This window comes from Panthera tigris, chromosome D1, assembly GCF_018350195.1.
Source record: "Panthera tigris isolate Pti1 chromosome D1, P.tigris_Pti1_mat1.1, whole genome shotgun sequence".
NCBI classification, from domain to species: domain Eukaryota; kingdom Metazoa; phylum Chordata; class Mammalia; order Carnivora; family Felidae; genus Panthera; species Panthera tigris.
The window spans coordinates 59,457,224-59,471,686 of NC_056669.1; the positions used below are offsets into that span (position 1 = coordinate 59,457,224).

Here is a 14,463-nt window from a genome sequence, read left to right on the forward strand (position 1 = left end):
CTGCCGGGGAGCCGCTGTCCCGGGCCTGGCGAGTGCGCGTCCGCCGGCTGAACCTGGGCACCGCCGCTCGCCTGGGCACGGGACTGGGCGGGGGCGCTGACCTCGGCCTAGGAGGCCTGGGATCCCGGAGCCGCCCGCGCCCGCGGGGACCTGCGAGTTGCACGCCCTCTCCCAGCCTGTGCTGCTCGCGGCTACTCGGCGGGGCGAGGCCAGGTGCCCCCCTCTTCCCCTTCCTTCCCTCCCTCCCCCACTCCGGTGTCCGCGGGAGATCCCGCCCGTCCGCCCCCCTCCCGCAGAGGTGTAGCCCGCTGCGGAGCTGACAGCGGCCCCGCAGCCACCCTGTCCAAACTCTCCGGAAGCGGCCGGAGCAGACCCGGCGCTCAGGCCGCCGCAGCTCCGGCGGACCCACTGTTGGACCGGAGGCACCCGCCCTCCTCCCGCGCCCAAACTTGGAGCACTTGACCTTTGGCTGTCGGAGGAGGCAGGCCGGCGGGTGGCTGGACAGCTGCGGCGCCTCGAGGGCATCTTGCCTGGGGTTCCAGGACTGTCGGCTATACTTCTGGGCTCCCGGCTTTGCCTCTGGGATCCCGAGGTGTCCACATCAGGCGCATGTTGACTGAGACCTAGAGTCATGGATGTGTGCGCCCGTGTAGCCCTGTGGCTCCTCTGGGGGCTCCTCCTGCATCACGGCCAGAGCCTCAGCCATAGCCACAGCGAGAAGGGTACAGGAACCGGCTCAGGGGCTAGTTCTGAGGAGTCCACTGCAGCAGGTAAGGCCTTGCCACGGGCTGGACTGGGCTGGGGGCGTTGACTCAGAACTGAGGTGCCTGAGTGGGCAGGTGGAACCTTAGGTTTCTACATATGAAGTTGATGGAGGACCCACACATGGCACTGTCTGTTCTCAGTAACCCAAGGAGTTCTTTCTGTTCAGGAGCCACCGCTAATGTTTCTGTCTCTCGTGAACAACTTTCCTCCTCCCTCCCCAGGATGTCTTTTGTCGGTAACCAGAAGAGGCTGGCCTTTGGGGCACCTTGGCCTTTCGGTTTATCAAGCCAGGACCCTTTCTCAGGACTACTTGTTAGGAAGAATGGTTTGGGCAGATGATAAGTCTATTGCTCTTGGCCAGTTTCAGCACTTGGCAGCACAGGGGAGGTTGAGGCCACTTGGGTTGGGCAGGGAAAGTCAGGGCTGGGCCAGCCCTCTTGCCCTATAGCTTGGTGTTGAGGTGTGTCTTTCTGTTCCAACAAGCGTGGGAAACTTAGTCCCACCCTTCCCTTAGGTAATCTTCTGTCTTTAGCTATCCCATTTGAAATATCCACATAGTTCCTTAGAATCCCACTTACCACGAGGGAGTTAAATGGCTTTTTCTTATCATAGGTATGGTATGATTTCTGGGACCACTTGTTGATGTATTCTGTTTCTTCTGACTGATCAGGGTAGGGATTCTATAACATGTTTGGTCTGTTTTTCCTTATGCAAATCATGGAGACTTGTCAGATATCGGGAGCTTTGGTGTTCTGTTGCAGAAGGAAAGAGTACTTTTGTAAAATTCATTTGTTTTACACAAAGCTTAGAAGGAATTCCGTTTTCTTTCCCCATTTCTCTCACTCTGTTATTGTGATCTATCCAAAGTAGTGGGGTGCAGAGTGGGGAGGGTTTATAGCTGAGTTCTTGATGAAGGTAGGCAAGCTTAAATGAGGGGACTGCTCAATGGATACCCATTGATTCAAGGAGGAAAAGGAAACATAGGTCATGGTGGCTGGGAAGTTTCATGTATGGATCCAGATGATGGCTTTGGTGATAGATTCTTTGTTGGAAAACTCCCTTTTTTAACTTCTTTGATTCGGGTGAGTGTGATTCCAGATATCTGAAGGGCTGGGTTCCAATTGAGGTCAGGATTGTCCTGTGTCCAAGCATAGCACCTAGGCTGTTATTTTGAAGATAGGTCTTTCTCACATATTAAACCTCTTTCTCCATATGCTATCTCCTTGGGCCCTGAAATGTAGCTCAAAGCTTGGTTTTTGCTGGGTTTGTGAAGGGAAAGACTAGTAGGCAGATGTAGATCAAACTGGAGCATCTCTGCTGTTTCAGTGACATTCCTGTTTATAACTGATAAAATGGTCCTTTTCTCACCCTAAAATATGAGTGCCTGGCATAAAATGAGGTTTTTTTTGGGGGGGGGGTGTTTTATATCTTAGACACAGGCTAAAGGGATAAAGTTTTGAATTTTAGGCATTAGCTTGCTATCAAGATTTGTGTGTATGTGCACGTGTGTGACCACACCTACCTAAAGTAAGAGGCATTCTAGCATCCCTCAGAACCACCCCATGACTTGGGCTTAGGGGGACAGCCCTCTTTACAACATATCTTAAAGGACTGGCTATGCTGATTGTATCACTTAGGCCTCTTGTTTGGTTTGGTTCCTCTCAGTTCAGAAATTAGTTTCTGTTAGGGGTGCCTGGGTGGCTCAGTCAGTTGGGTGTCCAACTCTGGATTGCGGCTTGTGTCATGCTTGTGTGGTTCATGAGTTTGAGCTCCGTATTGGGCTCTGCACTGATGGCACAGAACGTGCTTGGGATTCTATCTCTGCCTCTCTCCTGCTCTCTCTCAAAAATTAATGAACAATAGAGGTGCCTGGTGACTCAGTTGGTTAAGTGTCCGACTTTGGCTCAGGTCATGATCTCATTGTTCTTGAGATTGAGACCCATGTTGGGTTTTGTGCTAATGGTATGGAACCTGCCTGGGATATTCTCTCTCTCTCTCTCTCTCTCTCTCTCTCTCTCTCTCTCTCTCCTTTGCCCCCTCTCACTTGCTCTCTCTCAAAATAAATAAACTTAAAATACATAAATAAACATTAAAAAAATAAATTAGTTTCTGTTGTCATAATAATACTGAATACTAAGGAGGGAGGTCTCAGACAGATACCCTAGGTGCTGGGCATGGTTATAGTTTGTGGGAACCTGGGGACCCCAGCACTATTGTTCTAGGAGTTTATCCCCTTGGGCCTGGCCTGTCTGGGACTTTGACTCAGGGACTCATTTTTTTGCAAAGAGGTGGTTCATAGACAGGACTCTGCTAAAGGATTTGAGGAGAAGCTTTCTATGCAGCCAGGCACTCTCCTAGCTTTTCCAGTCCCCATGTATTCTTAGAACACAGGAATTTTACTTGTCTGTAAGCTTGCCATTTCTCTAATCAGATTCAGCATACCTAGTCAATTTATGTGTTCTCTACAGTTTATTTTTATTTATTTTTTTAGAATGTTTATTTATTTATTTTGAGAGAGAGTGAGAATGAGCGGGGGAGGGTCAGAGAGAAGGGGAGAGAGAGTATCCTAAGCAGGCTCTGTGATGTCAGTGCAGAGCCCGACGTGGGGCTGAATCTTACAAACCTTGAGATCACGACTTGAGTCAAAATCAAGAGTTGGATGCTTAACTGACTGAGCCACCCAGGTGCCCCAAATTTATATATATATATATATATTTTTTAATTGATTAACTTATTCATTAAATTTTTTTTAATGTGTATTCATTTTTGAGAGATGGAAAGAGAGCATGAGTCGGGGATGGGCTGAGAGAGAGGGAGACACAGAATCTGAAGCAGGCTCCAGGCTATGAGCTGTCAGCACAGAGCCTAATGTGAGGCTTGAACCCATGGACCATTAGATTGTAACCTGAGCCAAAGTCGGATGCTTAACCGACTGAGCCACCTAGGCACCCCAAGATTTTTTTAATTTTTAAGTAATCTATACACCCAATGTAGGACTTGAACCTAAGACCCCAAGATCAAGAGTCATATGTCTACTGACTGAGCCAGCCAAGTGTCCCTTGCTCTCTACAGTTTATATTTTACAATTACACAGCTATTTTTCCTGTAAAAGTCTCATAATAGCCTACTAGAATGCATGGCAGGTGGTATTATCCCCTATTTTATAGATGAAGAAACTGGTTCTGTGCAGTCTTTAGACAAGTTTTAGATTTCTTCCATCTTCTTTGGCTCTGCTTTGTTAAAGGAGTGCTAGGCAGGGCTGAGAGAATGTTACTTTCTTCCTGGTGAATTATTTAGGCAGGCCCTGGTGACTGTAGCTGAGATCCAGATCTTCTGCAGGGGCCAGAGAATTGGATTTTTTTCTCTTGTTGGACGTATATGTTTATCTGAAAGTCCTATTCCTTCAGTGAAGGCAGGTGGTCTGCTATGAGGCTCTCTCATTGGACAGTAGGGAGGCCATTCTTGTCACCTCTGACTCTCTGATGCCTGCACACCCAGCTGTGCTAAGTTACTTTCTCAGTAAAGATATGTGTGCATCAGAGTGCTACCCTGGGGACTGCATTTCTGAAGCTGTCCTGGAATTGATGCTTGGAACTTCCCATACACTCTGGGCTCATTGCTTCCAGAAACTCAAAATGTTTTCTGTAGAATGTTTGTGGGGGGATCCCAGGTGAGTCAGGTTGTGACTGCCAGTGTTGGAGATACTGAGGGTCTCTGATCAGGAACTGTGGTGTGACTCATTATAGCCACAACAGGGCCTTGCAGGATAGGCATCTAGGCAGTTTGTGGACTGCAGGCTGGTTTCTCAATCAATTCCTGATGGTAGTGGGAAGGCAGAACTCTGCCTGCCCACCCGGCTAGTTGCTGCTGCCTCCGAGGCTATAAATGGCCTGGCCATCTTGGTGGCTATGCTAATTTTAGCTGAGGGTAGCTCCCGGAACTGGACTGGGGCCAAGAGCAGGTGGGTGGGACTTGGCTGAGGCTAATATTGGGGCTGAGAGAGGGTCACATTAATCCTGGGGCAGCTAGGACATCATCTGCATCCATACCTTGGCTTTGACAATCACCTCTTAGCTAGGTTAATTTATTCAGCAAACCTCAAAGAGTGGCAGTTCGTGTGCTATTTATTCAACAAATGTTTGAGTGTCTTCTCTGGACCACACACTATGTTTGGTGGTGGGAATTTAAGGATGAACAAAACAGACATGTTCTCTGCCCTCAAGGAGTTTACAGTCAGTCTAGTGGGGAAATAGGAAATAAATCCATAAATAAATATATTGTGTGGTGGGTGCTGCAAGAGAAAGCATAAGCAGAGTGCTGTTTGGAGAATAGGAGGAGGACAGAGATCCAGCTGAAGTAGCAGCTCAGTGCCTAGTAAGACATTAATAACAGCAGCAATAATAGCAACTAGCCTTTGTGAGTTCTTAGTGTGTGGCAGGCATTATTCCAAACACTTTGTTTCATTTATTTCTTACGTGATCTGGTGTGCTAAGTATTAGCCCTGTTTTATATTTGAGGAAATGGAATCATAGAGAGGTTAAGTAACTTGCCCAAGGTTATACAGTGAGTGGGAAGTAGATCCAGTATTTGAATCCAGGCAGCCTGACTCTTCTCCCTGCCTTCACCTCAGCCCTTAGGTTACACACTCTCTCACAACTTGTGACAAATGCTGTGATAGAGGTATTGTATATACACACAAAAGAGTGTGGGAAGCCCAGAGGAGCAAGTGACTAACAGTGCCTGGGAGAGCTGGGGGAGGCATTTCGGTTTCCCCCATAATTTTTTCTCAGATCTTGGGAGATAAAAAGTGGTTGCCTAATTCAGAAGTTAAGAGGTGGAAACATCAGTTAGTTCAACCCACTTATTTTTACAAACGAGGAAACCGACATCCAGAGAAGCATCAAACCAAAGTTTCACAGTGGGTTACTGGTGGAACTAGATGAAGACAATCGAGTCAAGGACCCTGACTTAATTGGTTATTCAATCCGCAAGCCCATAACGAGTGCTTACTGCTTGCTTTGCACTATAAAAGAGACAGGGCTACCAAAGAAGTCTAAATCTGGGGGGTAGGGGTGGGAATATTTATTTAGAGAATATTAAATGTAGCATAAAGCACAGGCTTAATGAAGCAAAAATCCAGGCAGTGTAGACACTGTAGACTAAGGATTAAGAGAGCTGTGTGTGGGTTGGGCTAGGCTGAGGTGGCTGGGGAGGGCTTCCTGGAAGGAAGAGTTGGGTAGAGGCAGAAGGGAATGAGGAGGGAGTAGTGGTCTTGACTTGGGGAAGGCTGGAGGAAAGGGGGCATTGTAGATGTCTGGGTCACCAGGGTGAGCACATGGAGTCTCACTGTTTGGCGGCTGGCTGAACAATAACTGGGCAGAGTTGCTTCATACTTGGCCAGTTACCTAGCATGAGGGCCTGTAGACAGAAGATTGCGCTCAGATGTAATCTAGCGGCAGAGCTAAGAACTACCATAATTTTGAAATAATGATGAGTGTAAATAATATTTTGAGATGCCTACAACAGTGTAATGTAATGTGAAAGTGTCTATCATTTCTTTTGGTGACAAAATCATAGGTCCTGTTGGTAATACTGTGGTTGGTTGCCCATAATATATAATAGAAGGAAATATTAACTTTCAGTAAAAGAATATTGGAAATAAAGATGCAATTTCCTTCCCATCCAAATTCACAGTCCCCTCTGAATTCTGTCCATGGTCTCCTTAGGAATGTGGGGACTTCATGTTAAGAATGCCTGTTCTCTGGCAAGGAAGGGACGAGGTCTTGTTGAGGGGAATGGTTTCCTAGGGCTCCACAGGACTTGGGTTTTGAGCACAAAGAGGCCCCTCATTTCCTGCTGAGTAACTTGGAGATACGTTGCTTAATGACTTCACGGGCATGCTGTGGTACGTTTCCCTTTATGGGAAATGATACTCCAGGAAACCCAGCAGCTCTGGCTGTTAGACTTCTAGGGAAAGAGAAAGACACCAAACTGGGCTTCCAACAGAACTTTCCCTTTCTTTCTTTCTTTCTTTCTTTCTTTCTTTCTTTCTTTCTTTCTTCCTCTCTCTCTGGTTACTGCTGATAAAAAATACGAAATATTTTGGGGCACCTGGGTGACTCAGTTGGTTGAATATCCAACTTCAGCTCAGGTCAGGATCTCGTGGTTTGTGGGTTCAAGACCTGTGTTGGGCTCTGTGCTGACAGCTTGAAGCCTGGAGCCTGTATCCCCTCCCTCTCCTTGCCCCTCCCCTGCTTGCACTTTGTCTGTCTCTCTCTCAAAAATAAATAAACATTAAAAAAATATGAAATATTTAAGATATATAACAAACTATAAAGAATAATACATTGCATACCATGTGCCCAGGACACAGTTTAAGAAATAAAGTAATAACAATACAGAACTTTCTTTATTACCCCCAGGACACTTTGTATAAATTTCTAATGTAGCACATAACGCATTGTATATGTTTGCTCTCTCCCAAGTGTAAGCTCTGTGGAAGAAGGGAGGAGGGATTGTCCTTTATTCATCTCTGTTTTTTTTGTGCCTAGCCCTAAAACCTATTTTAAAGTTTGTTGGAAAAAGTGGAATCTGGGCCTGTTTGAATGGCTCATAATTTCTCTCTTCCTTTCAAACCATCACATTCTTGGCTTTTCCTCAATCTTTGGGGGTGCTGCTCACCCAGGGTACTTGATATTTTCATCCATGCTCAGTACTGTTCATTCCTTTATAATCTATTTTATTTTATCCTCAACTTTGGAAGTTGGTAGGACTGTTTTTATTATTATGCCCTTTTTAAAGGTGACAAATTTACAGCTGAGAAACTTGTGTTCTTGGTCCTATATAGTTCTGACAGGATCAGAAGTATAACTCTGGGGATCTGTGTTCTAAGCCTTTACTGTTTTCTTTCTTTCTTTCTTTCTTTCTTTCTTTCTTTCTTTCTTTCTTTCTTTCTTTCTTTCTTTCTTTCTTTCATCAGAACATAATACCTGTTGATGTGTTCCTCACTGATCTGACACTCAGAGCCCTTTTAGCCTAAGTGGTCTGGCGATGGCTATATCAACATGGGTGTTTGAATAGTCTAGTCATATATCAGAAAGTACTGCTGTGGAGGCTGGTGGAGTCTACAATCTTAAGAACCATGCTATGCTGTTGGAGTCCTCTGTGTATGTGCTTGCCTTCCTCAGTATACCATAAGCTCCTCGGGGCTTAGGACAGCAGGTTCCTAGCACGTTGCTTAGCATGTAGTATACTTTGTATTTTATAAAGTTTGTAGAACTAAACTGAAGGGGATTTGTTTTCTGATTCTGATTCTCCTGTAGTTCACTAAGCTGGTTAGAAGTTGAAAAAATTTTCCTTGGAAAGGGTTAGCTAACGTTGAAGAAATAAGCTTCACTTACTTAGAAAGTTCACTGTTTTAGAATTTCTCACTCTTTGTCTCTGTTAGGAAAAATCATCTAGATCAGTTTGGGTCCAGTAATAGCCTCATTTCACCTGGAAGAACTTTGTGTAGGATTTTAAAGGCACCAGACTCTTATCATTGCAGTCCTTAACAAGAGAATGCAGTTAAGAGTAGCTGGGAAACTGTCTAACTCCACAAGGACCCATGTGGAGTGGGGAGGAGAGGGTTGGCAAGTGAGTGGGTGGGGCTGGATAGAAGCCTAGATGTAGAGTGAGAGGATTGTCTCGGCTTTGCAGAAGGGTCTGAGTTGGCCACAGCCACCATACATAAATATCTGGATTTAGGGGGACTTTAGAATTCCAGCTCCTTTCCTTGCTAGCTGTGGATCTAGTGGAGGGCAGGTCATCTCATCTCTTTCAGCCTTAGTTTTTTCATTTGTAGAAAGAGAATAAATAACCTTAGTGAACAGATTTCTAGTGAGGATCAAATGAGATGACTTCTATACTGAAAAGGCTTCATAAACTCTAAAGTACTATGTAAGTAGGGATAGTTGGGGACTGAAAAGCCTCAGTCAGAATCCAGGTATCTATTCATGGTGTCGCCTCTCTAAGGGTAGTTGCTACCCTGAACCTGCTGGAGATCCATTGTTTACCCTGAGGTGTACCCATCAAATGTGTATAGGCTCAGGGTGTGGCCAAACTAGGCTTTTATTCAGGGTTTATTCTAGGCTAAGGGAAGCTGTTGATAGAATCTGGATGCTGGTATTTGACTTTATTTCCGGCCCATACCCCCTTCCTTTTATTGGGTGTAACCACTTCCCCAGCCCCACCTGCAGACTTGAAATGGCTGACCAGATGGGCCTGGTCCCCACCTGTAATGGTGCATAACAAATTATCCCCAAACTTAGAGGCTTAAAATAGTAAACATTTATTATCTCATGGTTTCTGTGGGTTCGGAATGTGGGTGTCACTTAGCTGGGTGCCTCTGGCTTAAGGTCTCTTATGAGGTTGCATCAAATTGTTGGGCTGAGGCTGACGTTCATTTGGGGGGAGAGCATTTGCAAGTTAATTTGCGTGTTTGCAGACCTTGGTCCCTTGCTACAGGGACCTTTCCATTGAGCTGCTTCATGACGTGGCAGTTGGTTTCCCCCAGGACAAGTGATCCAAGAGGGAGTGCCGAGGATGGAAATGACAGTTTTTTTACTGCCTAATCTTGCAGTTGATGTGTCATAGCTTCTGCCATATTCTATTTGTTAGAAGCAAGTCAGTCAGTCTAGTCCATACTCAAGGTGAAGGGCCTGCACAAGGGCATGAATACCAGAAGGATGGGATCACTGGGGCCATCTTAGAGGATGCCTGTGGTATCACCCTAGGGCCATCATCTTGGGAACAATGGCTTCTGGGTGCTATGCCCTCTTAGCTTTTCTTCGACTTCCTTTGCTTGTCTCCTAGAGTTTTGTGGAGTCTCTCTGTACTTCCTTTGATATTATATCTTATTGGTTCACGCATAACTTCTTTGCTTTGACATGTAGAGTTGGCATGGCCCCTCCCTCTATATTCCTCCTGTGTCTTAGGCCCAATCCTAAAGTAGCTTTTTATCCTAGGTTCTAGCCCTGCCTCCCACCTCCTTGTTTGATATCTTCAGTTCTGAAGCCCATTTTACATCTACTGACCTTGGAGCCTTTACTGCCCCAGCTTGGCCTCAGAGAGCTAGACTTACAAGTGGCATTGAATTGGGACTTATACAATGACAGATGGAAAACTCACTCTGACCTTTTAGGATATTGGTGTTAGGTGCCAGGACTTAACATCCTACTGTGTCAAAGCTGAAGGGCTTTTAAGGACTATCTCTCCCCAACTCCTCATTTTACATATGAGAGGAATAAACTTGCTGAAGGTGGTAGCCAAGGCTAGAATCTAATTATGTCTGATTCTCCTTCATGTGCTGTTTCTACTCTGTTGTGGAGTCTTTCTACCCTAGTGCAGCCAGTTTGGATTGTTAGAGGTCTGAGACCTATACAGAGGAAAACCAGAAAGTGGTTCACAATGTTGTATTTTGTTTACAGAAATTGGGCTGGGCAGAATTGGGAGTATTCAAAAGTCAATGTCAAGCACTGCTTCTGAGGAGTTTCCCCGTACAGCTAGAGAGCTTTCACATAAGGCAAGGAAAGGAGCCAGTAATACCTGTGGCATTTGGTGACTAATATCTGCATTCTGTACCACTCCCTTGGCATCTCAGTTCAGAGCAAGAGAAATCTCTGTCTCTTGGGATGTACAGAGCAGGCTCCCTGAAGGGGGAGCATCAGAGAGCTTTAGTGCATGTCTCACCATTGTTAGGCCCAGCTGCTTTCATAATGTATGGACTTGGGGCCTCCACAGCCAGGGTAAATGTATCTAAAACTTTGTGTGGTTACTTGTGGCCACCTGAAAGGTGCCAAGGGCATTCTTTGGGCACTGAGAATTTGACAAAATCTCGCCTACGTTGGCGCAGCTTGCTGGGGCAAGCAGACTTGTGCAGAGATGGCTATGGCCCTGTAATGTTTGTCAGAGTGGAGCAGATTTATTTCATGAGAGGCCACGCAAAGAAAAACCTCAAACCAGCCATCAGCGTTGTACTTTTGTTTTCTGCTGGGGAGCTTGGAATAGAGATGGTGTAGGCTCTGAAGACCCTCTGTGGGTGGTGGTCTCCTTCCTGACCTAGGGTTCTGGTCCCAGGACATTTTGCCTACTTCGTCTTCCTCTGTTCCTCTCTCTGTCTTTTGGCCCAGCCACACTTTTTCCTTTATCCTGGTCTGCAGGACACACCTTCTACTGCCTCTCTTTCACTTTCCCTTCTGCCCTTGTACTCTCTTCTCAGACTGCCCCTCCCTCTCCTCCTTTCTTCCTACCTAGCCTCTTAGTCCTCTGTGAAGGGTTCCCTGACATTAGTGCTAGCCATGAGTTCCTTCTCATCTCTGATCAAGCTGGTAGCACTTGCTATCTGCAGTACTCTGTGCACTTCACACCCTGCTCATGCCTCTTAAAGCAAGAGATAGCCCGATGTAGAAGCAAGAGCGCTGGGCTCTGGCTTAAGTCCTTACTGGCTGTGTGACCCAAACTACTTGAGAAATGAGGTTAAAAGAGAGTTAACTTATATGAAAGGGTTGTATAGATTTTAAAGCCATTTTTTTTGTTTTTGATTTTTTTGTTTTGTTTTGTTTTGCATATTTTCCTCTCTCTTGAGGACAAGAGCCATGTCTGTTTTGTTGACCGTAGTACCTATCCTTAGTATCTATCACCGTGCTGGTCAGAGAGTACGTGTCCAATAGACATTTATTGAATAAATGAATGGATAACAATGAGTTGATCCTTGGGTTGAGTGGACATGAAGGGAGAGTTCTGAGTAAACTGACATCAGTTTCTGTGAAAAGTTTAGACAAGAGTGCTCTGAGATGAGGGCTAGAATGCACATGGTGGGTTTTCTGAGGAGTTCTGTGAGCGTTATTTCTTTGCAGACTAGTACTTTATCCCTATTTATTGAGCACCTACTGAAGCTGTGCTCAATGACAGCTATTAGTTATTCTGGGAGATGGTTTGGCCCTTGACTGTGGATAGCAGTTTTTATTTGCCACATCAGTGGCTACCCTGAGCAGCTGGCTGTGGGGGGAGTGCATGTGGGCCGCGCTCAGACAGGGCCAACAAGAGACCTGTGGACAAGGCTTCCTTGGGTCCTGCTGTCCCTGTCTTTTGGTTCCACATAGGTTTACCTCAGTTCAAACTTGAGGCAGCCACATGAACAGAATAACTTTAATTGCTTTTCTTAGCCTGCTTGGGGAATTGAGGAGACTTCTTTCCTGCTGGGCTTGTTGCATAGCAGGGAGGTAGGATAGTCTGGTGAAGATGACTGGCTTTTTAAATGTTATCTCTGATTCTGGAGCTCCCTGGGCCTCCGAGAACTCCAGCCTGAGCAGACATCACACCAGCTTTCCTTCAGGGCATTCAGGAAGCGCCTCTAGGGACACTTGGTGGAGGAAGCAGAGGTGTAAGAGAGATAGCTGTGCTGCCAGCATGGCCCAGTGAGGACACATCTGTCCCTTGCCTCTGTTAGCCACATACACTGAGCTCCTGGCTGCCTTGTGTGGAGTTCTGGCCTACGTAATGATCAGAAATCTCACGGGCAGGGAGGCAGGCAAGCTTCCAAATCTCATATGCTTCTGATTCTCTCTCTCCAGGGTGATTTGGTAGCTCTGCTCCTGCTCAGCCTCTCTGGGTTATCTCAGGCCTCTCAGGAAGCTCTCAGAACTCTCATCACTACAGTGTATGTTAAAACAAATGTGTCCACGTTTGCCAAGTTCCCAGAGCCAGCATCTAAAATGTAGTGGCCAGGGTGACGGGTGCCCTTCAGGTAGAATACATACACAGGTTAGAATGCAGTCCATGTGTGTGTGTGTGTGTGTGTGTGTGTGTGTGCGCGCGCGCATGGGTGTTGGCCGGGTAGCCAAGCTTGCGGAGGTTTGTTTCAAGTAACTTTTGCTGACAAGGGCAAAGTTCACTGGAACTCATACTTCATATTGCGGAAGAGATAAATATGTAATTAAGACAACTCAAATAACTTCAATGATAAGAATGATGATGATAGCTACTATTCATTGAGCACCTGTTGTGTTCTGGGCTGTGGGCTAAGTGTTTTACATCTGCACAATACTTAAAGGTGAATATTTTTCTCATTTTGTAGATAGGGAGACTGTAGCTCTGAGAATTTAAGTGATTTTCCCAAGGTTATTAAGCCAGGATTTGAATTTAGGTTTATCTGACCCAAAGGCCAATGATGTTTCTATTTTAGTTTAATAACTTGTGGGGAGGGGAAGAAACCGCTATATGAATTGAGATAGGTGCATTTGGATTTACAAATGTATAGTTTCCCAGATGGTTAGTGGCATAAGTTTGTTCTGTCATCTAAGTGCCCTGGAAGAAACGGGATTAGGAATTTGGAGGTGAGGAAGGGAATGAGAGGGTGTATTTCACTTATAAATCCTGAATGGGAATATCACCCTGGTGAAGTATACTGCTACCGAGTGGTGTGTATTCAGTCTGTATCTTCCCAAACTAGCATTATGGTTGAGATCTTCTGGATATAAGCTTTGGGACAAAGTCTGTATCTTTGTAGTCTTCTTTATTTCTTCAGGCAACATTTAACATGTATGTCATATGGTATATGACAGTTCCTGCCAGTAGAAGTACTGTGTATAATACGGAAGTTAAGATATGCATTGATACTTTTCCTTATTATAATAAGAGCTCCTATTTATTGAGTACCTGCTCTGTACTAGGACTGGGCTATATACTTTCAAGTACGGGATCTTGTTTAATCCTCACAATGGGTCCCCCATTTTATAGTTTATTGTGCAAGGTAATCCAGGTTCAGTGCCCTGTGAATGATACTGATGGTCCTTTTGGAAAGTGAGATAAAGGAAGCTTTGTGGAGGTGGGAGCAGCTTAGTGGCTCTTTGGGTACTTTAGGCAGAAATATAAGGTAGGTTGAGGCAGGCATTCCATGTGTAAAGGCATGGAGTGAAAAAAAGTAGTTTTTGTTTTTTTTTTTAAGGGGGGGTGCAGGTGAGTGAGGGAGAGAGAATCCCAGGAGGGGCAGAGAGAGAGAGAGAGAGAGAGAGAAGTGGGGTTTACCTGAAGTGGGGCTCAGTGGGACTCAGACTCATAAACCATGAGATCATGACCTGAGCCGAAGTCACATGCTTAACGACTGAGCCACCCAGGTGCTCCAGAAAAAAGTAGTCTTTAGGGGACATTAGTTAGTCCAGATTGGCTGGAGAGTAGCATCTATGAAGGAGAGTACTATAAAATTAGGCATAAAAGATTGAGGAAAGATGAGGGAAGGCCTCAATGCCAGGCTAAAAAATTTAGGCTTCACTTTGTAGTCAATAAGTTGTTCTTGCAGGTTTTGACCAAGGGAGGACATGACCTGAGCTTTGCTTTAGGAAGATTAATCTCACAGTGTGTACACAATGTACTGATAGGGGTGAGGTTGGACGCAGGGACCCCAGATAGAGGAGACTTTGCAATTGTTCACGAGAAGGGATTAGGGTCTGCATTGTGGATGTAGAATCAATAGGACTTACAGTTTAGGGGGAGGGAGGGAAGGAAAGAGAAAAGTCAGAGGTATGTCCATGTTTTGAGTTTGGGTAATGAGGAGCCTGGTGGTGCCATTATCATAAAATACATGGCAGTCAAAAGGAGGGTCAGTGCTAGGGGGTGATGAATGACGGGGGTAGTTGACTCTATTTCAAGTGCTGGGCAAGG

At 45.6% G+C, this 14,463-nt stretch overlaps 1 protein-coding gene across 4 annotated transcripts in view; it reads left to right on the top strand.

The window, feature by feature from the left end:
- STIM1 (stromal interaction molecule 1) overlaps positions 1–14,463 on the top strand; it is a 182,347-nt gene continuing 167,884 nt past the window's right edge. For 2 of the 4 annotated variants that reach the window (XM_007089366.3, XM_007089367.3), the window contains exon 1: positions 3–770. In XM_007089366.3, the coding sequence (XP_007089428.1) occupies positions 632–770 (139 nt within the window). In that variant the 5' untranslated portion in view covers positions 3–631. Of the gene's footprint in view, positions 771–14,463 lie in introns of all 4 variants that reach the window. The other 2 variants (XM_042958665.1, XM_042958666.1) reach the window with 2 other exon arrangements.